The following is a 27784-nucleotide window of genomic DNA, read 5'->3' on the forward strand; positions in this document are numbered from 1 at the left end:
TAGATAACCAACTCGTGTGCTCTTCCCTGGGGAAGACGATTTTCCTACTCTCAGCATTCTTTAGTTGCCTGTAGTTCTTTGTGTAGTGTTGAGACGTCATGGGCCTTCCCCTCTTCCCCTGTCCACTTTGGCAAGTGTCATTCTTGTTCAGGTCTTGTTTAGGCAGCCATGTCGGTGAGACTTCAAAAGGTGTAGCTTCCTTGATATTTCTAGGACACACAACTTCACAGCAAACTTCCTGTTCCTCTGGCCCTTACAATCTTCCCATCCCCATCTTCTGCAATCATCCCTGAGCCTTAGGAACAAAAAAGCTTTTTTTCCCCTTTGGTTTTTTTGAGACAGAGTTTCTCTGTGTAACAGCCCTGGCTGTCCTAGAACTTGCCCTGTAGACCAGGCTAGCCTTGAACTCAGAGATCCTGCCTGCCTCTGCCTCCCAAGTGCTGGGATTAAAGGTTTATGCCACCACACTTGGCTCTATTATGGTTTTGTACTTTACTTCTTCCCAACCAACCAACAACAAATATGAAACATCATTTTTCTACTTTATATGAATAGTTAAGTTTTGAAAGTGTTAATTTTCATATGTATTCAATGATTTGGGATACTGCCTTATCTTAGAACTAAAATTTTAAATGTTCCTTCATGAAGAAAGCTGTATTGGGATGAGCTGTGTTGATTAATGGTGAGGTCCTCAGAACTGAAAAACAATGAAAAAAACCTATTCTTGTAGGAAGTCTTTAATTTGCCTACAAGCTGTATCTGACAATCTTGAACCAGGTGATTGTTTTGATAGAGGTCAGACATTCCAACTGCCTGTCTTCTTAGAATCTAAGACTGCTGCATTCTGTTCATATTTAAGTCATGGGAAGTGGCTGATTCTTTCATGATGTTACATAGGTCAATCTGATTTTCTCCTACTTTCTTGAGGTCATGATAGCTGCCCTGTCTAAAGTAAGAAAGTTTCACGCTCACTGGAAACAGGCGCTCTCCCTCTCTTACTGGCATGGATGGCAGTTGTTTAGCTCGTGATAGAAAGGTTCATAGAGACCTGAGGAATATTTATCAATTTCTAGGGAACCTGTCTTCATCTGTTTTCTTTGCAGAGCACTAATATTTTTCAAACATTCTTCCACATTGCTTCATCTTTGTCTGGTTTTGCTTTATGGCTTTTGCAAACGTTGCCCTATTAAGTTAATCATTTTGATGCTGTGATTAACCCTGGATTCCTTCCTGACTTGGCTGTGTGAGTGTGGCTGCATCTGAGCTCTAGCTCCTTTATTTTAAAGGAGTTTGCCACTTTGCTTATTATGTAGCAGGATTGTTGAGAGATGTGTGTGAAGGTTTTCAGCTATGCAATACTGTAGGAATCTGAGGTACATGGATAGCTGTCGTATGACTGATTATTTGTAGATGCTCTGACTAGTGTAAGAGTCATAAAAATGACCAGTAAAGCAAATGTTCTATGCTGTTGGGACCTTACTAATATTTCTTTTAGTATTGGCTCCTAATCTGGTAGGAATAGCCACATGAAAAGAGCAATTATGTTTTAAAACACACTCCTTACATACTCCACCTGTTTCATCTGGAATCCTAGTCCTTCTGTAATAACAATTGTCTGACGAAAGAAAGTTAGCACTCATTATTTTGGAAACAGATTAAGTAGAAGGATTAATTTTCATTTTGGAAGCTTACACAATTTAAAAGAAAGGGATGTGTTATATATAATAACAGAGGGCAGTTTCTTTTCTGTCTGTTTACATTGCAGTGGTAGTGATTTCCAGTGAAAGCAAATGAGTAGGAAAATTTAAGTCGATTTGGAAATATTGTGTAGTTACCCTGGAGGCAATTAGTTCAGTGTTGTTAGCATAGCTAGAAATTTATCCATCTGTTTAACTAAACAATTTTTTAATTTAACAAAGTAGGTGTGTTTGTGTAGCTCTGGTGTTATAGAAATGGGTGATTTGGACTATTTATATGCTTGAGTTAATTGTGAATTAATTATCTCACTGATTGTTAATCTCACTAAATTATTTCAAGTGTTGGTAATTTCTAATTTCTACACATTCCTTACATCTCCTTCACTGTTTTCTCTTAAAATGGTCTTTTATTTGTTTATAAAAATTATTATAGGGCCAGGCATAGTGGCTCACCCCTTTAATCCCAGTACTCAGGAAGCAGAAGCAGGAGGATCTCTGAGTTCCAGGCACCTGGGACTATATGAGACCCTATCTTAAAAAATAATTATATTGATAATCTGAGGCAGGAGGATCATGAATTTGAGGCCAGCCTAGGCTAATAAGACCCTGTCTCAAGAAAAAAATATAGTAAGGAGTCAGGCATACTATTGCATGCTTATACTCCTAGTACTTGAGAAAGACCACCTGTGATTTCGAAGCCAGCCTGAGCTACATAGTGAATTTGAGGTCAGTCTGGTATACATAGCAAGACCTTGTCTAAAAACACAAAAAACTATGAGAGGCCTATAGAAAGAGGAGATCTTATAACATACTTCTGTGTCTACTGTCCAGCCTAAGAAGTGAGCACCTAAGGGGTTGAATTGCCCCTTTGCTCTCCTCTACAGTTATACTCCTGCTCCCTTTCCAACCTCTGTTTCTTCTTATATATGTGTGCATATAAACAGAAGAGAATAGACTTTTAAATTTGTGTGTCCTTCTAAAGCATTTCTCCCTCAATTCTGGGGTTTCTGGGGGTTTATCTTGTTGCTCATGGCTCTAGTTCAGAGTTTTCAGCATCTGTGCTGCTGATATTTAGTGCCATCACAGGTTGTTTGGTGGTGTCCCTGGCCTATATTAACTAGAGATCAGTAAAACAACCCCCCTTGACCTCGGTGTCTCTAGACATAGCAAAATGTCCCATTGGTGGTGAAGTCACTTGCACTGAGAATCACTTCTCTAGTTCACTCATTTTAACTGATGTATCATACTCCGGCATGACATTATAACAAACCTATATTTCGTTTATCCACTGATGGGCATTTAGGTTATTTCCCAAATGTTAATGATTAGGAAGACTGCTTCAGTGAGACTTTTTGTTTATATTCATTCTCATTCTCTTTCTCAAGCCCCCTTTTTATTCTTTTTGACAGGGTCTCATTAGACCTAGTTGTTCTGAAGCTCACTGTGTAGACCAGATTGGTCTCAAACTTAGGGCAGTCCTTCTGTGTCTGCCTCCCAAGTGCTGAGATTACAGATGTGAGCTTTCTCGAGCACAGCTGTAAGACTGTCCCTAGGGTAATAGTAGAGGATGGAAGAGGTTGATGTCTATTATATTCATATTTTTAACTCTACCAGATATTGCCACATAATTTCTGCAATTGTAGTAATTTATATTAGTCAGATGAATAAGAAAGATACTGTCATTCTATATCAGTACCTTGTATGGTCATATTTTGAAATTTTTGTCAGATAAATGATATTCACTTATGATTTTAGTTTATTTCCTTGATTGTCACAAGGACTTTAAAAAACCTATCTGGATATAACTGTATCCAAAAGAGAATTTCCAAACCATGAGGCCTTATCTTAAAGGAATTTAAAACTAATGTTTGTGCTTCTGTGAAGTGGTCTGGGCTGTACACATGTTGGCTTTTGTATCAGAGATGATGGTCCAGTTGTAATGCTGATCTTCTTGTAGAAATGGCATTGCTGTCTGTGTTTAGGGAGTGGCTAAACTATTTTAATAACTAGAAATTATTTCCCTTAGTGTTGTTGAATGCTTTTGTCTCAGAGTCACTTCTTTTTAATAGCTGTATACCAGGTCTGTCTCTTTGATAGTGTGATTTTCCAAAGCCTACATTTTTCATACCATGTGAAATTGCTTATGCACTGATTGCTAAGTCATTTTACTGAATGCAATGCAAGATTACAATACATAGTCCTGATTTTGTACTTACTTTAAAGACATTTGAAATTTTAAAGATGGATATTATGTATATGACAAAGTCAGTTATATATGTGTGTATGTCCATATACAGTAAGAGGAAGATGAAATCCTGTTTTGTGTGTGAGGCCTAATTGAAATAGAATTTTGAAAATGAAAGCAAATGAAAAACGGATGTTCTCATAGTTTATTTTCCATACTTAAATTAAAATATAGTAGGAAATCCAGCTGCATTAATGTAATTTTCATTTATGTTCAGACATTCTCTTCTGCTCTCCCTAATATGTGAATCCCAGAGAATTTGGTTTTATTAAATGGGCTTGTGACAAAATCCTTGACAAGAAGTGACTTGAAGAAAGATTGATGTGATTCATGCTTTGAGCCCATGGAAAGATGCTTAATATTATGGGTAATTCGGAAGTCTGGATCAAAGCCACCATGAGATAGCTTTTCCTATTTAATAGATTAATAGATAGGGGAAAAGGCAAAGCCAGGGCCTGGCAGTCCCCATCTGTAATCCCAGCTCTTACGATGATGAATCGGTAAGATTACAAGTTCAAAGCCATCCAGAAAGGGAGAGAAAGACCTTGTCTCAAAAAAACCAAAGCTAAGCCTGCTCCAGTAAGAAGCAGATAGCAGCAGACTGTCTCTGAGGAAAGTAAAGAAAGTGAAATTCTCATGTACTATTGGTAGGAATTCCCAGTGACACAGCTGCTTTGGCATATACCCAGACAGCTAAGCAGTTACAGGACACAGCAAGTCCACCCTTCACTATTACCTAAGGGAAACGAAAGCACAACATTTATACCAACAGTTATAACAGCAGTATGTATAAGAACTAAAGGTAGAAATAACTCAAATGTCCATCAGCTAATAAGTGGATAATCAAAATGTACATTTATTCAACTGTAAGAGGAATGGTGTGTTAATATGTGCTGCAACGTGAATTAAAGTTGGAAACAAGCAAAATGAAAGGCCAGGTCACACGAGATAGCATATTATATGATTCCAGTAATATGAAATAACTAGAAAAGAATTCTATATATACCGAAAGTAGATTAGTGGTTGCTTAGCCCTGAGGGTGATGACTTTAGGAGTTAGTGAGGGATAGTAAGGGGACAGGGTTTCATTACGAGGTGATAAAAATGTTCTACCATTAACTGTGGTGATGGCTACATATGTGGATGCATATATTAAAAACCATTGAATTTTATACTTTAAATATGTGAGATAAGCCGGGCAGTGGTGGCGCACACCTTCGATGCTAGCACTTGAGAGACAGAGGCAGGTGAATCTCTGTGATGTCTGAGGCCAGCCTGGTCTACGAAGTGAGCAAGGGCTGTTACACAGAGAAACCCTGTCTCAAAAAACAGAGAGAGAGAGAGAGAGAGAGAGAGAGAGAGAGAGAGAGAGAGAGAGAGAGAGAGAGAGAGAGAGGGAGATAGATAGATATGTGAACTACGTCTCAATAAAGCTTTAAAATGGTTCTGGGAGAATTGTATATCTGCATGTATAAGAATATCAATTGGGGTATGTGAGGCATGGTAGAGTACTTGGCTTAGCATGTGCAAGTCCTGGATTTGATCCTCAGCACAAATAAAAGAAACAACAAAAACAATGGATAAATTAGACTTCATAAAATTAAAGAGATTTTATGTGTTAGTTTAAACCATTAAGAACATTAAAGAATGAAATGTCAGTGTGCAACTCTGTTGATGCACCTTGAAAATATGCTAACTATAAGAATATAGACATAAAAAGCCACAGATTGGCCGGGCGGTGGTGGCGCACGCCTTTAATCCCAGCACTTGGGAGGCAGAGCCAGGTGGATCTCTGTGAGTTTGAGGCCAGCCTGGGCTACCAAGTTAGCTCCAGGAAAGGCGCAAAGCTACGCAGAGAAACCCTGTCTCGAAAAACCAAAAAAAAAAAAAAAAAAAAAAAAGCCACAGATTGAATGAATCCATTTACATTAAATGACAAGTATAGGCATATCTGTAGAGATAGGAAGTCAATCAATATTTTCCAGGGACTGAGTAGAAGGGAATGGGTGCAACTGATTATGACAGTGGGGATTTTTTTTCATTTCATTTTTATTTATTATTTTGCATATGTATATGCATATGCCAGAGTATGAGTGGAGATCAGAGATCACCTTGGAGGAGTTGATTTTCTCCTTCCACTGTGTGAGTCTCGGGTTGAATTCAAGTTGTCTTGCCAGGCTGGAGGTTTCTTTTTGAGGGAAAAGAAAATGTTCTGCAACCATTGTGATTGTTACGGTTATACATTTTTTTTTTTTTTTTGGTTTTTCGAGACAGGGTTTCTCTGTGTAGCTTTGCGCCATAATGTACCAAAAACCCACTGAACTGAAACACTTGAAAGACTGAGTTTCTTAGCATGTGAATTACATCCCAGTTCCAAAATGAACTATAGGGCCAGTGAGATGACCAAATAAAGAGGCTTGCCACCAAGCCTTATGTCCTGAGTTTGATCCCCTGGAGCCCACATGGTGGGAGAACAGAACTAATTCCCACAAGCTGTCCTCTGAACTCTCTTGTATTCATGTGTATGTGTACACCTAAACAAACACACATTCCCCTCCCTCTTATTTTGTTTAAAGATTTATTTATTTTATGTATGAGTGCTCTAACTGCAGGTACAGCTCTATACCAGAAGAGGGCACTATATCCCAATATAGATGGTTGTGAGCCTCCATGTGGGTGCTGGGAATTGAACTCAGGACCTCTGGAAGAGCAGCCAGTGCTCTTAACCACTAAGCCATCTCTCCAGCCTCCTCCCTCTTATTTGACAGTGAGTGTTACTATGTAAGTTGAACTTGAACTATTTTAAAAAATATTTTATATGTATGGGTGTTTTGTGTTCATGTATATTTGTGTACCATATGTGTGCCTGGTGCCCAAGAAGGGCAGAAGTGGCTGTTGGAGCCCCTGAAACTTGAATTACAAAAGGTTGTGAGCACTATGTGGATGCTGGGAATTAAACCCAGGCCCTCAAGAAGAGCAGCCAGTGCCTGGCTCTCTCTCTCCGATGCCTGGCCTTGAATTTTATGTAGCTCAGCTGGTCTTCATCTTAACATCCTCCTGCTGTAGCCTTTCCAGTCCTGAGATTACAGGCAGGCAGACACCACCACACCATAGTCCATAATGACCTTTATGAGCTAGTCTTGGAAATTAACATGTTGTCATATCCATCATAATCTATTCATTGGGAGCATTACCAAGTCTAGGACATACTCAGGGTAAAAAGAATTAAATTCCATTTCCTGAAAGGAGTTAGAAAGATTCTGTGAGTGTTTGTAAACCCACTATAGCAATAGTTCTCAACCTTCCTAATGCTGTGACCCTTTAATACAGTTCCTCCTGTCGTGGTGACCACCAACCAGAAAATTATTTTCGTTGCTACTTGATAACTGTAATTTTGCTAATGTTATGAATCTTAATGTAAATATCTGTGTTTTCCGGTGGTCTTAGGTGACCCCTGTGCAAGGATCGTTTGACCCCCAAAAGAGTTGTGACTCTCAGGTTGTGAACCACTGCACTATAGGAAGACTTTAGTAAGCAATGAACAGAATAAATAAGCAAATCATGGAGTTGCATATTAGAAAATTGGGAGTTCTATAGAAAAAAATAGAGGTAAGGGAAATCAAGATATGTTTGTGTTGAAGGGCTATAGGTTGCTGTTTTAAACGTGCTATCAGTGTGGGCCCCATGACAAAGGTTAAAGACTCTAAAGGGATCCGAGAATTAGCTAAGCAGTTTTCTGAAAGTGAGGAGTCCCAAACCAAGAGAATAGCTAAACCAAAGGCCATGAGTGGCAGTCACCCAGTAGGCAGTGTGACAGGCACAGAGTCAGGTGTGCTGAGTGGTTGGAGACCAGAGAGGTCAGTTTGAGGTGGGCAGGAAGGGAAAATCATGTAGAACTGTATGAATAGCTTAAGGACTTTGGGCAATTTTGCTTCTTCTGTCGGCATCCTGTATTACACAAAATTATATGTTAAACATGTTTCATAATCAGGAAAGTAGTTTATAAAGGCAAGTTATGTTTTTTAAATTTCCTATATTTTGCTTATTTATATGTGTGTGCCTACGTGGGTGTCAGAGAACACCTTTAGGGAGTTGTTTCTCTTCTTCTACCACGTAGGTCTGGGGGCTTGAACTCAGGTCATTGACTAAGCCAACTTGTTGGTCCCAAAATTTTATTGCTTAGAGTGTTGTATTTTTTTTTTTTAATTAGCTTAGCTGTGGAATCTACTTTCCTTTACTTCATCAAAGGGTTGGTTAAAACTTTCTCCTCACTGAGCACATGCCTTTAATCCCAGTACTCAGGAGGCAGAGCCAGGCAGAACTCTTGAGTTTGAGGCCAGCCTGGTCTACAGAGGAAGACCCAGGACAGACACCAAAACTACACAGAGAAACCCTGTCTCAAAAAACCAAAAGAAAAAAAAAACCTTTCTCCTCAGCAAGTATAAAAGAATGCTGATCATATTTTATTATTAGCACATTTTCAATTGGAGGCGTGTAGAAAAGGCTAAATTAATGATTTTATTTTCTCTAACAGGAATGTAAAGACATCAAAATGGAGCCAAGTATGGATGTGAATTCAGTCACTATCTCTGTTGAGGGAATGACATGTATTTCCTGTGTCCGGACCATTGAACAGAAGATCGGGAAAGCAAATGGTGTCCATCACATTAAAGTAAGTTACTCTTCGTAAATTAGTAAGACTCCATCAACAGTAATTCTGTTAAGCATTACTTTTATTACTGGGATTGAAGCCATCACACTGACACATTTGACAAAAAAAGACTATCACACTGCACTGCTAACCTGATACTAAATAATCTATATAATAAGAATAATTTATCTACTTACTTCTGTTTTAAAGATATAATTGAGGCAGGAGGTTCGCTTGAGTTCAGGAGTCAAAGACCAGTCTGGGTAACACAATCATTCCTAGTCTCAAAAAAAAAGAAAAGAAAAGAAAAGAAAAGAGAAGAAGAGAGAGAGAGAGAAAGAAGAAAGAAAGAAAGAAAGAAAGAAAGAAAGAAAGAAAGAAAGAAAGAAAGAAAGAAAGAAAGAAAAAAAAAGAAAAGAAAAGAAAAGAAAAGAAAAGAAAGAAAGAAAGAAAGATGGACTCTATTGTGGTTGTATATGTGTGCTTTTTATTACTCCTAATTTCTATCTTTTTATTTGAATAGGGTCTTGCCTTGTAACACAAAATGGTCTTGAACTCAGTATTCTCCTGCCTCAAACTCCCAAGTGCTAGAATTATAGGAATATAGGATCAGGACCAGATTTGCTTTTAACTTCATGCTGAAAGAAAATATATGATCTCAGAGAATGAGCTAGGAGATTATCTTTTATAGAATGGTGGTTATTTTGTAATTACAGTTGATATGAACTATCTAAAGCATTATACCTTATTGTTATTTAACATTCTTTAAGCCTCAGCAGGTTTCTCAGTGTGCTGTGGTTGAGACTGAAGTTCAGGTTACTTACCTTTTGGGGAGACAGTACTGCAGTTTGAACTTAGGGCCTTGCACATGTTAGGCAAGAGCCCTAGTACTAAGCTGTATCCCTAGCAGGTTATTTTACTTTTATTTATTTTGGGGGTTTTGAAGCAACATTGTGCTAGGCTGGCCTGGTACGTGTGGCCGAGTCCTGTGCCAAACTATCAGTCTTCTTTCCTCAGTCTCCAGAATGCTGGGATTATAGGCATGGGCTGTGTGTCTGCTGAAGCTCAGGCTGTTAAAAAGTGCCCCCCCCAACACTATGGGGGGGCACCTGTGGCTGTCTTTTTGGTATTTCTTTTGGGGGTAGTTAGGGGGCAGGATCTATTTGTGTAGCCAGGCTTGCCATGGACTCACCATAGAGCTCAAGCTAGCCTCAAATTTATGTGATTCATCTGTCTCAGACTCCTGAGTGCTAGGAGTATAGATGGCGGCCACCCTGCCTGCCAGTATCTTGGGGGTTTTCTTAAGAATCTTTTTTGTTTTGGTTTTGTTTGTTTGTTTTGAAACATGGTATGTAGCTCAGGTTGACCATGAATTTGATATGTAGGCATGGTTCCCTTGAACTGATCCTCAGCCTTCCTCCCTATTATATGTGGTAACGCAGAGATCCCTGAGCAGTGCATTGTAATTACTAGTGTGTCTCCATACCGATGGCCATTTCTAAGCCTTTTGTTTGTTCTTTTATTTAATTTTTCTTATTTTATTATGTTTTGTGTATGGGTGTTCTGTCTTCATGTATGTGTACCAAATGTATGCAGTGCCTTTGAGACCAGAATAGGGCATCTGATCCTCTGGGACTGGAGTTACAGATGGTTGTGAGCTGCTATGTTACTATTGGGAATTGAACTGGCATCTTCTGGAAGACCAGCCAGTGCTCTTACACACTGAGCCATTCCTCCAGCCTCTGTATTTTGAGACAGGGTCTCTGTAGCCTAGGCTAGCCTATAATTTGTAGTAATTCTCCTGCCTTGGTTTCCCAAATGCTGGAATTAGAGGTGTGTTCCACCTGGCTTCAAGCATACTTTTTAAATTAAACACACACATTTATGTATGTGTGATATATGAATGTGTTTGTCTCTGTTTGCATATGAAGGCTAGAGGTCCATGCCCCTGTCTTCCTAAATTTCTCTCCACCCTAATTTTTAGGCAGGTTCTCTTACTGGCCTGTAGCTTACCAGTTGGCTACATTTGCTAGCTAGTGAGCCCCAGAAATCCTCTGTGTCTGCCTCCCCAGCACTAGGATTACTGGTGTATGGTACCACACCTGAACATTTATACGGGAGCTGGGAATCAAACTGAGTTTCATAGTGGTCAGTGTCCAAATTAAGGGAGCTGTGCAGATAGTTCAGTTGCTCCCTTAGTTTGGACCCTTTCCCCTAGCTCCTGTAGCTCTTTAATAGTCTCAGCACTGATACTAATTCATCTCATTTCACCAGTTTCCCATGCACCCGTTCTCCCATTTCTCTGCAGCTCATACATAGAGGTCAAGGAAACGAACCCCTTTCTTATTAAAGTGTTGATAATTCCTAGGTATGGTAGCTTGGAAGGAAGCAGACCAATTGTTAGTATGAGGCTGGTTGGGTTGTATAGCAAGTTCCAGTCCAGACTAGGCTAATAGCAAGACTCTGCCTCAAAGAGAATTTGTTTGGAGATTCCTATTATAATAGCAATAATAAGTGGAAGCATTTTCTTAAATATTATGCTACAAATTGTTTAAACTTGAACATGTTTATTTTCACTGCTGGAGCTTAATGAGTTAATTCCAATATGTAGTATTCTTTCTGGATTTTGTTCTTATTTGTACAATGTGCCTGTTGTCTTAATATTTGTTTTCACCATCTTTAAAATCACCTTATATTGATGGTAGTTGTATTTTCTTTAATTTTGCTTTTATGCAATGCTCATTACAATGCTGGTGGAAAGTAAATGCCACTTTGGAATTTGATCAGCTTGCTTTAGTCCTGGAATGCTTTCTCTGTGAACAGTTGATCCACATGCAAACATTGCATTCCTAGACATACTGCTAAGAGCAGGTGTTTTTGAGAGAAGGGGTCTCACTGTGGCCCAGGGTGACTTCAAATCTACTGGGTAGCTGAGGCTGGCCTCAAACTTGTGCCCATCCTCTTGTTTCACCCTCCTGAGTGCTACTATCACAGGGGTAAGCTTCCCGATGTTAGCATTTTAAAGGGAGCTTTGTCCAGATATACACCAGATTTAGCAACTAATTTAAAACTGAGGATTCACCAGATTTCCTTTTTATGAGAAGCTCATTATATTTTAAGTATATCTATATTACATTGGAACTAGAAGTTTTATGTATCTCTAGATAAGACACTCACCTAACTCTACTTTATCTAAATGTTAATTTTTAACTACTTAGTCACCAGAGATTTCTAATGGTTTTGGATTTTCAGAGAAATACAAGATTTATACTTTATTGGTTATATAATGTTCTTGTCCATGATTCTTCTCAGAGTCTTGAACACGTTGATTTACTTTGCTTTTATTACAAAACATTTACTAAGTGCCACGGCATGATTCCTTTTGAATTTCCTTAATTCAAGAGTCATGTGAGAGTGTTCATATGCATGTGGTTCCTCTTTTCCAAATATGAATCTGTAGGTACTTTTCTCCACTTCTTTCCCACTCCTCTTGCTTATAAAGGATGGAGTAAACTGTGGGTACAGTTCAGTATTTGCTGACTGTTCAGCCAAAGCTAAGTCGACAGCTGTAGTGAAGCTTAATTTCTGTCATGTGATTGAGTTGCCTGAAGTTTTCTCTCAGAGGCATCCATGTGAACACCTAGGCCTTCATTTTTCCATCTTCACGTGTTTCAAAAATAGATTTCATCTTCTACCTTGGCCTGGTTCCTTTACTTCTTACCAACAAACCAATAAGGATTTGTATGGCTGCCTTTAATGTTCTTTGGCAAGAGAGTCAGCTTGGAAAAGCTGAGAAGTGATGGGTAATTATCTCATTTATCACTATGCTACAAGTTTCCTAAATAAATATTTATCTCCCCAAATAGCCAAATTTGTAGAAAATATTTACATGATATTTATGAATCATAGCTTTATAAAATTTGATGAATACTTTGTAGTTTGTCAATTAGGGAAGATGATCGGCAAGGAAGCTTCTCATCCTTCAGGCTTAAAGCTTTAAAATGAGTTTATTTCAATAAGTAATATGTATGACACCTCTATTTGGTTTATTCATAAATGAATCCAATTAAACCTCCACTTGAGTTAAGGTAGGGCTGGTGCTGGAGGCCAGAACTCAAGCCAAATATTACTAATTATACAGTTGTACCTCTGCTAATTGCAGTAAAGCCATTTAACTACAGATGCTAGTTTACCAATTTTTCTTCAAGTTAGTTAATTGCTGTTTACTGACAATTGGGTATTTTCTGAAACCTTCAACTTCTGTCTAGTAAAGTGTATTGAGTATTTGTTTCTGTTAAAACATCTATATATAACTATAGGGCTAGATTCCACTTAACAAAATATTTATGCATTTATTTTCTTTTATGTATATGTGCCTGAGCTGAGTATATGTGTGTGCACCACATGTGAGCAGGTATTGGAAGAAAGTGAAAGAGGACGTTGGATTGCCTGGAACTGGAGTTATAGGCAGTTGTGAGCTGCGCATCTGGGTTCTGGGAACTGAACCTGGGTCCTCTGAAAGAGCAGCAAGTGCTCTTAACTTAGCTCTTCAGTCCCCTCCACTTTTTTTCTTAAGGCAGGGTCTAAAGTGTACCAGGTGAGTCTCAAACTCACTAATGTTGCTTAGGATGTCCTTGGATTCTTGATCTTACTCTTTCCCTCTGAAGTGCTGAAATTACAGGCCACCATGTCAGGCAGCCTTTTTTTGTGGTTCTGGGGATTAAAAGTAGGGCCTTGTGTGTGCTCAAAAGCTCTACACCCTGAGCTAGATTCTATTTTCATATTTTCAAATACATTCCTATTTCTCAAAGCAGTGTACTTGTGCCCCACTCAGATGTAAAACTGCTATTTCCACTCTAATAAGGTCTGTTTAAAGTTAGACAAATGCAGTTGCATCCTGATTAAATAGTAAAGGGAGAAGAGCAGGGCTGTAATATGAAAGAAAGCACTTCGGGTTACCAACAGTGATTTATATAAATCCTAGTGACAGATACTGAAGGCTGCAACTTTCCAGGGCACTAGGTAATTTGATTGCTGAACCTGAAACGAAACACATCAGCCTTTTCCATCTCTGCCTCTCCTCTTATCAAAAGCTTTTATGAAACAGGATACATTGTGACCTTTCCCTTAAAAAATATTTTACTATTAAGCCTCTTGACTCAGATAGAGATTTATTGTGAAGTTAATAAAACTTAAGTTTCAGAGGCTCTCCTGCATTAACTTCCTTCTGTGACTCTGAAAATAGTCTCAAACGTTCTCACGTGGATAGGCGTTTTGTTTGCTTGCTTTGAGATTGAGTGAGTCTTACTATAGCTCAAGCTGGCTTTGAACTCATGACCCTCTGTATACTTGCCTGACTTGTTGTGTATTTGTGTTGGAACTTAGCCAAAATGCTAAGAAGTGACATAATGTCTCATTGTGTAGGATTTGAGCTTGCCTTAGTCTCCTTTCCCAAGAGTGAGGATTACAAATATGTTCTACTGTGCTCATTGTCATATTTTGTACAGTTTGCAAGACTTTTTAACAGTCCTTTTCACTTTACCTCTACTTACTAACAGAGGTCTGTTCCCTTTGTGTTGAATGGTTGGAGTATATATGAGCATTTGGACAATCTAAGCGGGGGAGTCAAATAGGAGATATACTTAAAGATTGCTAGGCTATTTATTTGGCTTTGTATGGTTGGCTTTTGGTTATATCTGTTTAGTGAAGTTTTTGCTAGGAATTATGGTATAGGAATGGCTCACAATGTCCCTACCATCTATTGTGCTGTCTCCTTCTAGATCTTAACATGAAGATGTCAGACCTGATATAAAACTGGTAAAAGAATAGATAGCATCACCTTGAAGTAACTAATATAAGATTAGTCACCACTTAGGGAATTACAAAACTTCCTGAGATCTTATAGCTTATATATGAAACTCAGGACTTTCCTCAAATATGCCAGCATCTATAAAAACTCAATGTTCAGTTGTAATGCTGGAAAGAACCTTTCTAAACTATGGCTGAGCAAATACTTTGGGCTGGTGCTGCTGCTCGGGGATACAGCATTCTAGCACCAACATTGTAGAACAGATAAACAGAGGAAACTAACATTCAGTCTGTAGGAAAAACTGAATTATCTTTCTGTACAAAAATGATTTTATAAAATCATTAGCATTAAATAACTATGATTGAAAGTATATATTGCTGTGGGATATCTTTCTGTATGCTGTGAATATGTATGGCTCCCATTGGATAATAAATAAGTTCTTTTGACCTGTGGCAAGAAACCTTACAGCCAGGTGGGAAATCCAAGCAGAGATAGAGATGAAGGGTGGAGTCAGGAGAGACATGAGCTCACCTGCAAATGAGCAACTAGATGTCAGCAGACTGGTAACACCACGGCCATGTGGCAACATACAGATTTATAGAAATGGCTTAATTTAAGATGAAAGAGCTAGCTAGCAAGAAGCTAAAGCCATATGCCATACAGTTTATAATTAATGTAAGCCTCCGAGTGATTATTTTATAAGTGGCTGCGGGACTACAGGTGGGAAAGATTCATCCAGACTGCTAGGCAAGGCAGGACCGGAGAAACTTCCAGCTACATTTGGCACCCAATGTGGGGCACAAAGTAAAGTGAGAAATCCATCGGAGTCTGCTTAAGAAGTATTAGGGAATTTATTAGGGTATAAATTGAGTAAATACACTCACAAATACAGAACCGAGTAAACAGCTGAAATTGTCCTCTGTTCTGACCTGGAGCAAATCCACCTGGTAGTCCACTCATGCCAGGAGGCAGAAACCAGAGAAAAGGGACCTCATGACCCCTCTTCCTTTCCCTTTAAGAGGTCACATACAACAGTAAGAAGCACCACCTCCATATAACCAAAGGTCATGGGTGGATCAATTAACCACTACAATATATAAAGAGACTTATAGAGATGTTTCAGATATATTAATACAAATATTAGTTATGGAGTTTTATTACATTTATCTTTATGTGTGTGTATGTGTGACGGAGTCTCAATATATAGCCTTAGCTATTCTGGAACTCTCAGTATAGGCTGGCCTCCAAGTCATAGAGATTCACCTGCTTCTTCCTTTCTAGTGCCACCATGCCCTCACCTTTATCTTTGAAAAGTTTATAACTTGTGCCCTCTCTCCTCTCTCTGTTGTTCTCTCTCTCTCTCTCTCTCTCTCTCTCTCTCTCTCTCTCTCTCTCTCTCTCTCACACACACACACACACACACACACACACACTTACACACACAGTAAAAAAAGATTTAAAAGAAGTTTGTAACTTGTGATTTATTTGTGTTTATATGTGTGTGACTGTTTAGCCCAGGCTGACCTTCAACTTTTGATCCCCCTGCCTCCTGAGTGTTGGGATTACAGGCTTGTACCACAATGCCCAAATGTAACTTTATATTCAGAATACTTACTTTTGTATAGAATTTTGCTACTTGTAGTTTTATATTCTTTCCTTAAATAAGGCTCCTCCAATTATTTGTCTCAGAAGCTCCAAAACAAAAAACAACAACAACAAAAAAAAAAACCCAGGATTTGTCTCTTTCTAGGCACCATTTTTAAAATTGCCTTTGTTCAAACATTATTTATGTCAGGATGTAGTTCAACATGGAAATGTATAAATAGTGATCACTTTTCAAAGAATTTTAAAGTTTAGATTTTCTGAGCCATAATTTTTGAAGTTATACTATGTTGTGTGTGTGTGTGTGTATGACAGAGGGGGGGAGGGAGGGAGGGAGGGAGGGAGAGAGCAAGAGAGCAAGAGAGCAAGCGAGCGGAAGGGAGATATGCAGGGCCTAATACGTACTAGACAAACACTCTACCACTGATCTATATCCACAGCCTCTGTGAAGTCAATTTTAAAAACAGATCTGGGAAGAACAATATTTGGAGTAAGTCAAGGGACCCTTGATAGTGTTTGGAATGAAATAATAAAATTGTGATGTTAGGATGAGTGAGGCTACTTTATTGAATAATGCAGCGGTAGAAGAGAGTGGGGCTTTAACTCAAAGAGAGTGGTGAGTCAGGAAATCTCTAAATCTGAAATAAATGGAATGTGATTATTTACCTTTTTAGCTTTAGCATTTAAATACATTTTGGGAATTTTGTCTGAAATTGTATTGTTATTGAGTGTAATATTCTTATTTGTCCTGCTAGGGCTATCACTGTAGACTTTAAAGGAATTAACCTGAAGTTTAATTGAATCACCCCAGTGGTCTGTTCAAAGGAAAAATAACATGGGAAGATAATGTGAAGATCTTTCTCTGCAATTGTTTGGCTCTTTTGAAGTGGGATGGAAAATCAAATTTCATTAGCTACAAGAACTGAATGACTGCAAATGTTAATGTCTTATTAACCTGAAATTTACAATGCTAACTTTTGGAGTACTTTCCCCTTTACTCATATGTGTAGATGTAATTCTGAATGGTTTTATTAAATAAGAAACACAGAGCCAAATGAAGAGTTAAAAGCCCAAGAGGTCAGAGCAGCAGCCAAGAGCTAAGACCAAGACCGCCATCTTACACCTCGCTGTCGTCCTTCCTCTCAGAAAAACACTTACTTCCTGTGTGCCTGTCTTTTTATTGACTTTCTGTTCTGCCTTCTCATTGGTTGTAAACCCAACCACATGACCTCCTCGTCACTGCCTGTCTATACAGACCTTCAGGTCTCTATGGTTGGTATTGAGATTAAAGGCGTGTATCTCCATGCTGGCTGTATCCTTGAACACACAGACTCTGCTTGTCATGTGATCTGGATTAAGGGCGTGTGCTACCACTGCTAGACTTCTGCTAAATAGCTTGCTATTAGCTCTGACCCCCAGGCAACTTTATTAACATACAAATAAAATCACATTTCAGCACATATAAGTGTTGTAGTTTACTCTCTTTATATAGAGTATCTTTTAACAGTGATCTCCCAGGGGTCTGGGGAGATGGCTCAGTGGATAAAGTGTTTGCTGCACAATCAGGAGAACCAAGGACCAGAGTTCGGATTCCTCGAACCCATGTAAATGCCAGGTGGCATAAAACAATGATCAAGGAAGGCAATGCCTGCGCTGCCATTCATACATTAAGAGTACACATACCTACAAATGTGTGCTCTCACAAATGTGAACACACAAATACATATACATACATACCATGCACATACCACAAAATGATCTCCTAAGTGCTAGCAGTCACTAAAGGATTCCTGTGGTTCAATGAGCACATTCCTATCTCCTCTTAAGCTTTCTTAAGGATTCGTTAGAGGGAACACATGCACTGATTGTCTTTCAAACTGATGCTCTTTTACCAACACTGCATTAGGATAAAATAGTGTTTTATTATAAATATTAATGGATAGGGACTTAAGAGTACTTGCTTGCTGTTCTTGTAGAGGACCAGGATTCAGTTCCCAGCACCCATATGGCAGGTCACAACCATCTGTAACTACTGTAACTCTCTGTGGGCATCAGGCATGCATATAGAGCACACACTCAATGCAGGCCAAAAGACATAAAATAAAAATAAATAAATCTTAAAAAAATAAATATTAATGAGCAAGCATATATCCATGAAGACATTGTCGGTTATTCAGAGAAGCTTAGGTTTCTGAACTCTGTTCCAAGGATCAAAGAAAGGTCAAATCCAAGATAAAAACCTAACAGTGGAGAAATAATGCAGAGAGGATATTTCAGTATTTCCCTTTTATACTGCTGCATTTAAATTTTATATGAATAATTATACATTTTTTGTATATTATTGATGCAATTGAAATCTATTAGAATGGGATTTGACAAAACACTCAATTTACAAGTACCTTAGTTTGTGAAAAGCACTGTTAATATTTTTTTATAAATCTATAAAATCTCTGTCTCTTTCATCTTAAAATATTTGAATATTTACACTGCTTTTGGATTACTGTAGTAGTTCTAAGAATTCTTCCTCAGTCTCATAGTTGACTTAATAGTTGTAAGTGGTCACCTTTATTTTGATTGGTCTAATAGGATAAATACTTGCTGTTTGAATGTGTGCGTGCATGCATACGTGTAAGCTGAGGACTGAATTTGGGGACGTTCACATACTAAATATATGCTCTATCACAGAACTACAGCTCTGTCTCCTGGATAAATATTAATAGAGCTTTATGACATCTTGTTATATTTCAGTTTTCAGTGTCATATATTAAAGGACAAGCATTCAGCATTACTCTATTAATATACATGCTTTTCAACAAGTCATAATATAGATTATATTGATAAATGGCATTTTTACTATGCATTAGAAATAGTTTTTAGTTGATTCAAAACTATGTTATGAATGGTAGATAAGACACATTAGAAATTTAGGATAATTGCTGGTGGTGGTGACGCATGCCTTCAATCTCAGCACTCTCTGAGTTTCTATTCATATAAAATTTAAATGCAGCAGTATAAAAGGGAACTACAGAGCTAGTTCTAGGACAGCCAGGACTGTTACACAGAGAAACTCTGTCTTGAAAAAAAAAACAAAAACAAAAAAAAGAGAAGAAATTTAGGATAATTAGTAAATCACTTTGCTTTCTGACTTCAGTCTCTGTTTATAAAATGTCAGAGTCTTTTCAGTTCTGCAAAACCTCTGATTGCTTTTATGCTGAGTCAGTACATGGAAAATTTAAGAAAGTAGGCTTTAACCATTCTGAACATTCCATACTGACCAAGCAGCATGCTAACCTGAATTTATTGTGATGACATGTAAGTTGGTTTCTGGGAGAAAAAGGGAATTTCAGTGTGCTAAAACTTCAGCCAAAGGGGCTGTGGATGTAGCTCAGTGGTAGATCACTTGTCTAGCATGCATTAGGCCCTAGGATCAGTCTCCAGTAATAATATATTTAGCCAAGGACCTTTGCCAAATTGACTTTTAAAATGGGAAGACACTAGAAAGTCAGAATTTTCAGTTCTACTAAAATCTCAAGAAATATGTTCTCTAAATTGTTTAGGCTGTGCCTGGTGGCTCAAGCCTCTAATCTCCAACACAACGAAGTGGAGGTAGGAGGATCAGGAGTTCAAGGTCATCCTTACTCCACAGTGAGTTTAAGAACCAACCTGGGCTACATGAGACACTGTCTCAAAAACATGATGATGTGAAATGTAAAGAGGAAAAACAGACATAAAACTAAACTTCGATTTGAACGCTAGAAATATTTCATGCTTTTTAGTTGTTTATATTTATAATCCACACATTGCTCAAATTACAGACATAGAATTTTAGTTTTTCAATAAGGCGGAGTAAAGCAATAAATCCACAGGAGTCTGCATAAGAAGTATTAGAGAGATTTATTAAGGTAAATTGAGGAAATACATTCACGAATACAGAACAGACAGCTGATCTGACTGGGAGCCAATCCACCTTTCAGGCAGGAGTAGGGAGAGGGGGCATGTGACCCTTCTCCCTCTCCTTTTTTTTTTTTTTTTTTTTTTTTTTTTTTTTTTTGGTTTTTCGAGACAGGGTTTCTCTGTGTAGCTTTGCACCTTTCCTGGGACTCACTTGGTAGCCCAGGCTGGCCTCAAACTCACAGAGATCCGCCTGGCTCTGCTGGGATTAAAGGCGTGCGCCACCACTGCCCGGCTTCTCCCTCTCCTTTTAAGAGGTCATGTACAACAGGCCTCCTTTGGGCCCAGAGGAAAGTCCAACTATACCCTTCTTGTTAGGTTTCCACATTGGGATTTTGTGAGAACACATTTATTTATTTTTATGTGGTTAGGTGATTTGCCTATGTGTGCATATGCACCACATGCATGTCTGGTGCCCACTGAAGCCAGAAGAGAGCATCAGATCACTTGGAACTGGAGTTACAGATAGATAGTTGTAAGTCACCACATGAGTACTGGGAAATGAACTTGAGTCCTGCAAGAGCAGACAGTGCTCTCAACTGCTCAGCTGTCTCTCCAGTCCTAGTTTTAAAACTTTTTAAAAATTTATTTATTTTTATTTTGACTGCTTTGGTGGTTTGCCTGCGTGTATGTCTGTGTGAGGGTGTCAAGATTTTGGAGTTATAGACAATAGTTAGCTGTCATGTGGGTGCTGGGAATTGAACCGGGTCTCTGAAAGAGCAGTCAGTGCTTTTAACTACTAAGCCATCTCTCCAGCCTAAATTTTTTGCTTTTTAAAATCAGCCAGCTAGCCAGGCAGCCTGGCTGCCTTCCTTCCTTCCATCTTGTGCGTGTGTGTTTGTGTTGTGTGTGTGTGTGTGTGTGTGTGTGTGTGTGTGTGTGTGTGTGTGTGTATGTATGACACACATTCGTGGAGACTGGATTTGGTTCTCTCTTTCATATGTGGGTTCTGTGACTCAAATGCAGGTTGTTAGATTTGGTGATAAGCACCTTTATCCACTAAGCCATCTTGCTGGCATAATTTTAAACTTTCATAGAACAGTAGAGCTAAAAAGGAGTATTTTCTCTGGTCTTCTCAGGAAACTGAAGCGGTGGGATGATTTTTTTTTCAAGGTTTTCACTTTTTATATTGTGTGAGAATGAAAGATACAGTTTAAACAGTTTACATAGAAATTGTATGTAGAAGATACAGTTTACATAAAAATTGTATGTAGAAGACACAGTTTATACAGTTTACATAGAAATTGTATGTAAAGAAATATACCTTTTTAAAATAGAGTTTCACTGTGTAGCCAAGTTGACCTGGAACTCATTATGTATTTCAGGTTAGCCTCAAACCTGCACTCATTCTTCTGCTTTAGCCTCTCAAGTGTTAGAATTATAGATATGAGCTATAATGCATCGTTTTATGTCTTAATTTAAAGTTTAACATTTCAAGAGACACAGAAAATAACCATCACTAATATAAATTATGTGGACAATTAGCAACCTCTCTACATTATGGCCGTGGTGGTGGTGGTGGTGGTGGTGGTTGGTGGTGGTGGTGGGGGGGGGGGGGGGGGGGGGGGGGGGGGGGGGGGGGGGGGGGGGGGGGGGGGGGGGGGGGGGGGGGGGGGGGGGGGGGGGGGGGGGGGGGGGGGGGGGGGGGGGGGGGGGGGGGGGGGGTGGTGGTGGTGGTGGTGGTGGTGGTATGTATAGTCTCAAGCTCAGCATGTAGTATAGGATGACCTTGGAGTTCTGATCTTCCTGTTGGCAGCACTTCCTGAGGGCTAAGACTGTAGGTGGCTGCTGCCCACCGCACCTGTTGTTGCTGGGATCACAGAGTACCATTAGTTCACTTCCCTTTCTTCTTTCCCACTATTGCCTTCTGCTAACTGGTTTATAGTCCTCCGTCTTCACTGCTTCCTGTGCTCACGATCTGTAGGCTGTTCTGATTACAGTCAGAGGGACTCTGGATATAATGGAAAATACTTTCTCTAAAAATCAAATGACAGCATTGATTCCTACTGAAAAAGTCTGTAGAAACTTTGGAACAGTGTAGGGATTTGGAGGTGGTGATTTAGGAATGAGAGGAGCATGTGAAAAGAAAGCTGCTCAGGCAGAGAATCACACTGCTACCAGCAATTTCCAGCTCTGCACAGCCTTGCCTGCTTTTCCTCACCATTGTGTCACTAACAGCCAGTACAATGCCAGGCTCAGAATAGACACTCAGTAAATATTTGTTAGGTAAATAAATGCCAACTTAGCTTCCTACCCAAGGTTTTGGCACTCACAACTGTCCTTGATGATTCTGAGCTACTGTGTGACTTTCTTCTCAGAGGAAAAGAAGGAGCTGTGAAATTTTGCTTCCTTTGAAACTTTAGGTCTCTAAAGTCTCTTCCTTATAAGTTGAGTGCTAATATAATACCCCAAAGTGATTTGTGCTGAGCATGGTCCTCTAGCTTTAAAACAGAAATACAAGTAACTAAGTAGAACGTGTCTTCCTCATCTGCAGAATGAATAACATGGGGAAATACTATTTATTTATTATTGTTGTTTGACACAGGGTTTTTATCAAGCCCAGGCTGGCCTCAAACTCCTATGTGGACCCCCTGCCCCATAAGAAAAAAATTAACAAAACATTTAAAAAGACATATCAGCTATGATGTATTGAAAGTTAAAAAGAAAAGAATCCTTTAAGTTAGTACTTTTAAATATGCAGTAGGCCACACAATAGGGCTGTGCAACAATCTTCAGCAGTGATGGAAGTATTTTATAGATGATATCACAGGCATTAGCCATGGGGAGCACGTCAGTTGTAGGTAGAGAAGCTGAGTTACTGAGTTTTTAACCTTACTTGAATTTCTTATTTTAAAAAAAAATGTCATGTAGAACCAGATGTGGAGGCACATACCTGAGGAGGGAGGATTATGAGCTTGAAGCAAGCATGAGCCATAGATACACCCAGTCTAAAAAAATTGCCATTTAACAACATTGACCCTTTTTAGGTGTATAATAGTTAGAATTTTTCTTTTAATCTTTTCTTATTTTTTGCATTAAAATTAGAGCTCTATACTTGCTAGACATTTTTATTTTTGTGAATGTTATTGATTGTGAATGTTAAAAAAATTTATTTTGTAAATGTACATTTACATTTTGTGAATGTAACCAAATAGAATAGATTCCCGTCTTGGTGAGTATAAAAGCTAAAATCAGCTCAGCCAAATATAAAGGAGTGAAGAAAGATTTATTACTTACAGTAGGGAAGGTGATAGAGTAATTATTTCCAAAGCAGTGCTTGCCTGTTACCAAGGAAGCGTGAGGGTTTTTATTCAGGAAGCCTACACATTTTCATGCAGGGGCTGGCCCATTGTTGAGCATGCTCAGTTAAGCAGTACAATCCTGAATATGATGAGTTTAAGGTCATAATTTAAGAAGGAAAAGCAATAGACAAAGTTTGGGGCATAATTAGCCTAAGGTAGTGGAGCACATGTTTAAAAAGTTAAGACAAGGAATGCTTCTGGGTATGCTCAGTTTGTATCATAAAGTTTTAACTGAAAAGAGAGGTAAAGAACTGTTTGAAGGTATGTGAATATATCAGTTTACCCCTGAAGGTTCCTGCCCCTTGTAGCAGCTATCAGAAATGCGTGTGCAGATTCATTAAACACCATCACCACCACCACCACCACCACTGTGCAGCTCAGTGCCAACACTCCTGAAACCTGCCTTAGGCTTATACATAGGCTCTGACAACCAGTGATCTATTCTCCCTCTTCTCCTTTAGCAAGACTGCCTAAATTACTTAGCCTTTTTTTTTGCCACACTCAGGATTAGCCTAGGTCCTTGCAAACTAAGCAAACATATTACTACTAAGCCGCACTTGCATCTGTTTCCTTAATCAGAACGTTGTGGACCTCACGTGAGTCAGATTAAAAGAGAGCTATTTAATAACACAAAGACCTGCATTTGATAGTGGCTAACACTATATTGTATCTCTTAAAAATGTGAATGTCTATAAACTATAATTTGAAAAACCATGTATTTGTTTTAATTTTTATTATTTTATTTTATGTGTATGGGTGTTTTGCCTGCATGTAGGTCTGTACCTTTAGAGGGCATTGGATCCCCTGAAACCGAGGTTACAAATAAGGTTGTGAGCCATCATGTGGGTGCTGGGAATTAAACCAGGGTCCTCAGCAAGAGCAGCAGATACTCTCACTGAGCCATCTTTCCAGCCCCAAGCTTTATTTATTTTTATTTTGTGTATATGGGTATTTTACCTACATGTGTGTCTGTGCACCATGTGCATGCTTAGTGCCCATGGAGGCCAGAAGATGATGTTTGGTCCCCTGGAACTGGAATTATAGATGGCTATTAGCTGTAGTATAGTCACGGAGAATTGAACCCCAGTTCCTCAAAAGAGAACTATGTGGTCCAGGCTGGACTGTATTTTGTGCTATAGCTGAGGCTGACCTTGAACTCATCATCTTCCCACCTCATCCCCTGAATGCAGGGATTATAAGAGTGCATCACCAGCCGGGCGTTGATGGCGCACGCCTTTAATCCCAGCACTCAGGAGGCAGAGCCAGGCGGATCTCTGTGAGTTCGAGGCCAGCCTGGGCTACCAAGTGAGCTCCAGGAAAGGCACAAAGCTACACAGAGAAACCCTGTCTCCAAAAACCAAAAAAAAAAAGAGTGCATCACCATGCATGGCTTTTAATTTCTCCCCTTTTCAAGGAAAATATTATATGGTATAATCTAAAACCAATATCAATTATTTTCCCATTTCTGTTTTGGATCATTTATGCTAGTGCTTTCTTCCATAATTAAGAAAAAGCTACCTAACTAGAGTTATCTCAGCCTTAGGAACCTCCATGCCATTATCATATTGCAAATTTTCATCAAAAGCATTGTTATCAGTTACAAAGCTAAAGGAAGAAATAAAAAAATGAAGTCATTAAAATAAGCAAAAGAGGGCTGTTTTAGTGGTCAAGAGCACTGTCTGCTCTCTCAGAAGATCTGGGTTTGATTCCCAGAACCCAAATGATAGCTAACAACTACCTGTAGCTCCAGTTTCAAGGGATACTATGACCCTTTCTGGTTTCTGTTAGCACTACACACATGTTTTGCACAGATATATGTGCAGGCAAACTACCAATACACATTTTTAAAAATCTAAAAGAAATAATTTTAAAGTAAACAAAATATTTAACTATATAATTATCACAGAAGATTTAAAACAAGATTTCCTACTCTAAATTACTTTGAATTTTTGCATTATTTTGTTGTATGGAACAAAGCTTTGTACTAAGAATTAATAATAATGGTTCCTATCTTTTAACTGTCATTTAAACATTATTGTACTGCTATCTCAAAATGAATAGTTGTAGCATTAAACTAATCATTTACTCCTTCCTTCTATTCTAATCTGCTAAGTGCCTCTTGTTTCCCTCCTGTCTCATAATCATTTAACATCACTACCATCTGCCCACTGGCCCAAGCTAGAAAACAAGTCATCTTACCATCTGTATTTGTTGCTGGGTCTCACTCTGCTAAGTATGTTTTAGAACTGACTCTGTTCCCTTTTTCTTCATGCACGTGTCTTAATTCAGAGCCTGTGTTATGCTGTTGTTGCAATTGGAGTAGCCTCCTAATTGATACCTCTCCTACCACCCCATCATCATCATCTTTTTTTTTTAAGACAAGATTTCTCAGTGTAGCCTGTCCTAGAACTCATTCTGTAGACCAGGCTGACCTCAAACTCACAGAGATCTGCCTGCCTCTGCCTCCTGAGTGCTAGGATTAGAGGCGTCCACCGCCACCCCCGCCCCGCCCCGTCATCTTCTATACTGACTTTGCAATGATTCTTTAAGATACAGATCTCATGCCATCCCCCTGTGTAACTTTTTCATGGCACTCTATTACTATTAAGGTAAATTACAAACTTATTGACATAAGACCCCATAAGTGCTTAATAAATGTTAGCTGTTCCTTGTTTACATTTATTTTATAACTTACTACTGCTACAAAGAATTTTCCTACTTTTAAAAACCCTGAAAGATAATGCCTCGTGTGTGTGTGTGTGTGTGTGTGTGTGTGTGTGTGTGTGTGTGTGTGTGTGTGTGTGTTGGGAATTATATCTAGGGCATTACATCCAGGGTCTTGTGCATGCAAAGCATCCACTCTACCACTGAGCTATACCTCCATCCTTTAATTAATATTTTTAAGGGATTAGACTTTATATTACCTTATATTTTATATTTAAAAGGTTTTTCATTTATAGTCACAGATGTGAGGGCTCATGGGTACTCAAAAGAACATTCTCCCTTTTACTTTTGAGGCAAGTTTCTTTTTACATTTTTCTCAGCTTTGGAAGCCAGCAAACCCAACAATCCTCCTGTCTCTGCCCCACTCTGAGCTACACTAAAAGTTGTGTGTTGGATGCCTGGATTGTGATTTAGGTGATGGAATATGAACTCTGGTCCTCATGATTGCACAGCAGATGTTCTTAACTACTGAGCCCTACTTTTTATTTTCTATAGTAGTCCTATTTCCTATATAATCTTTTAAATCAATATAATATTACATGTTGCAGTAATTTATGAAAGGATATGTTAGGAAAGTGTAGTCTCTATTCTGTGGTGAAATTCTAGTCTATGTCAGTGTACATTCTTTGCATATCTGATTGGCACCACAGTTACGAAGGCCTACACATTGCTCTTTTAGGTAGAGAAGACAGTTTGTGTTTCTTTCCAACAAGAATAGTAAAGGTGAAAACTTAATTGAGAAACCACTAGTTCCTAGTGCTGTTATTTATTTCATTCTTCTTGAATATGGCATGATAGATATTCTCGTAAAATTTATTTTTATTTATTTTGTTGAAAATTTTGTACATGCGTATGGATATTTAACTCATTTGTACCCCTTCCTTCCCCTCCAATTCCTGCCATGTCCCTCTCCACTCCCTCTCAAATTTATGACCTCTTTCTTCTTTAATTATTATTGCTACATGTTTACACACACACACACACACACACACACACACACACACACACACACACACACTGATGAGTCCATTTAGTATTGCTCGTATGTTTAGGGATGACCACCATCCTTGGAGAAGACTGATTCTCCATCTCTCAGCAACCATTGGTTGGCTATATCTCTGCATGTAGAGGTGGGACCTTGTGATATTTCTTCCATCGACACTGGCATGTCAATTGGTATTGTCACTGTGCGAGTCTTTTTAGGCAACCATATTGTTGTAGTTTTATGGATTCATCTTCCTTGTCATGCATAGAAGACACTGTCTTTTCTTACCAGATGTCCTGGTCTTTGGGCTCTTACAATCTTTCTGCCCTCTCTTCTGCAATATTCCCTGAGCCTTAGGTGTGGGATTTGTGTTGCTGATGTATCAATCGGAGATGTGTACCTCACGGTACTCTGCATTTTGACCAGTTGTGGATGTTCCATAATAGTCTTGATCTGCTGCAGAAATGAAACTTCTTTGATGAGAAGTGAGAGCTACATTTATCAGGGAAGGCCAGTATGTGAACTAAGTGTCCTGGAGCTAGGCATTGGAATGTGAGATGGCTCAGGAGGGCTTGGTTCTTGATCATTGATCATCTTCTTTCTTCTTCCTCCTTCTTCTTCCTTCTTCTTTTTCTTCTCCTCCTCCTGTTTTTTTTTTTTTCAAGACAGTGTCTCACTATGAAACCCTGACTGTCCTGGAACTCATTTTGTAGACCAGGCTGACTTTGAACTCACAGAGATCCACCTGCCTCTGCCTCCTGAGTGCTGGGATTAAAGACCAGTGCCACCACTGCCCATTCTTAATTGAAACTCATTTTG

At 38.9% G+C, this 27784-nt stretch overlaps 1 protein-coding gene across 1 annotated transcript in view; it reads left to right on the forward strand.

Moving 5' to 3' along the window:
- Atp7a (ATPase copper transporting alpha) overlaps window positions 1–27784 on the forward strand; it is a 117167-nt gene that overhangs the window by 45227 nt on the left and 44156 nt on the right. The window contains 1 exon segment of the mRNA XM_028886391.2: window positions 8476–8613. Coding sequence (XP_028742224.1) covers window positions 8494–8613 — 120 coding nt within the window. The 5' untranslated portion in view covers window positions 8476–8493.

This window comes from Peromyscus leucopus, chromosome X (genome assembly GCF_004664715.2).
Source record: "Peromyscus leucopus breed LL Stock chromosome X, UCI_PerLeu_2.1, whole genome shotgun sequence".
Classification (NCBI taxonomy): Eukaryota; Metazoa; Chordata; class Mammalia; order Rodentia; family Cricetidae; genus Peromyscus; species Peromyscus leucopus.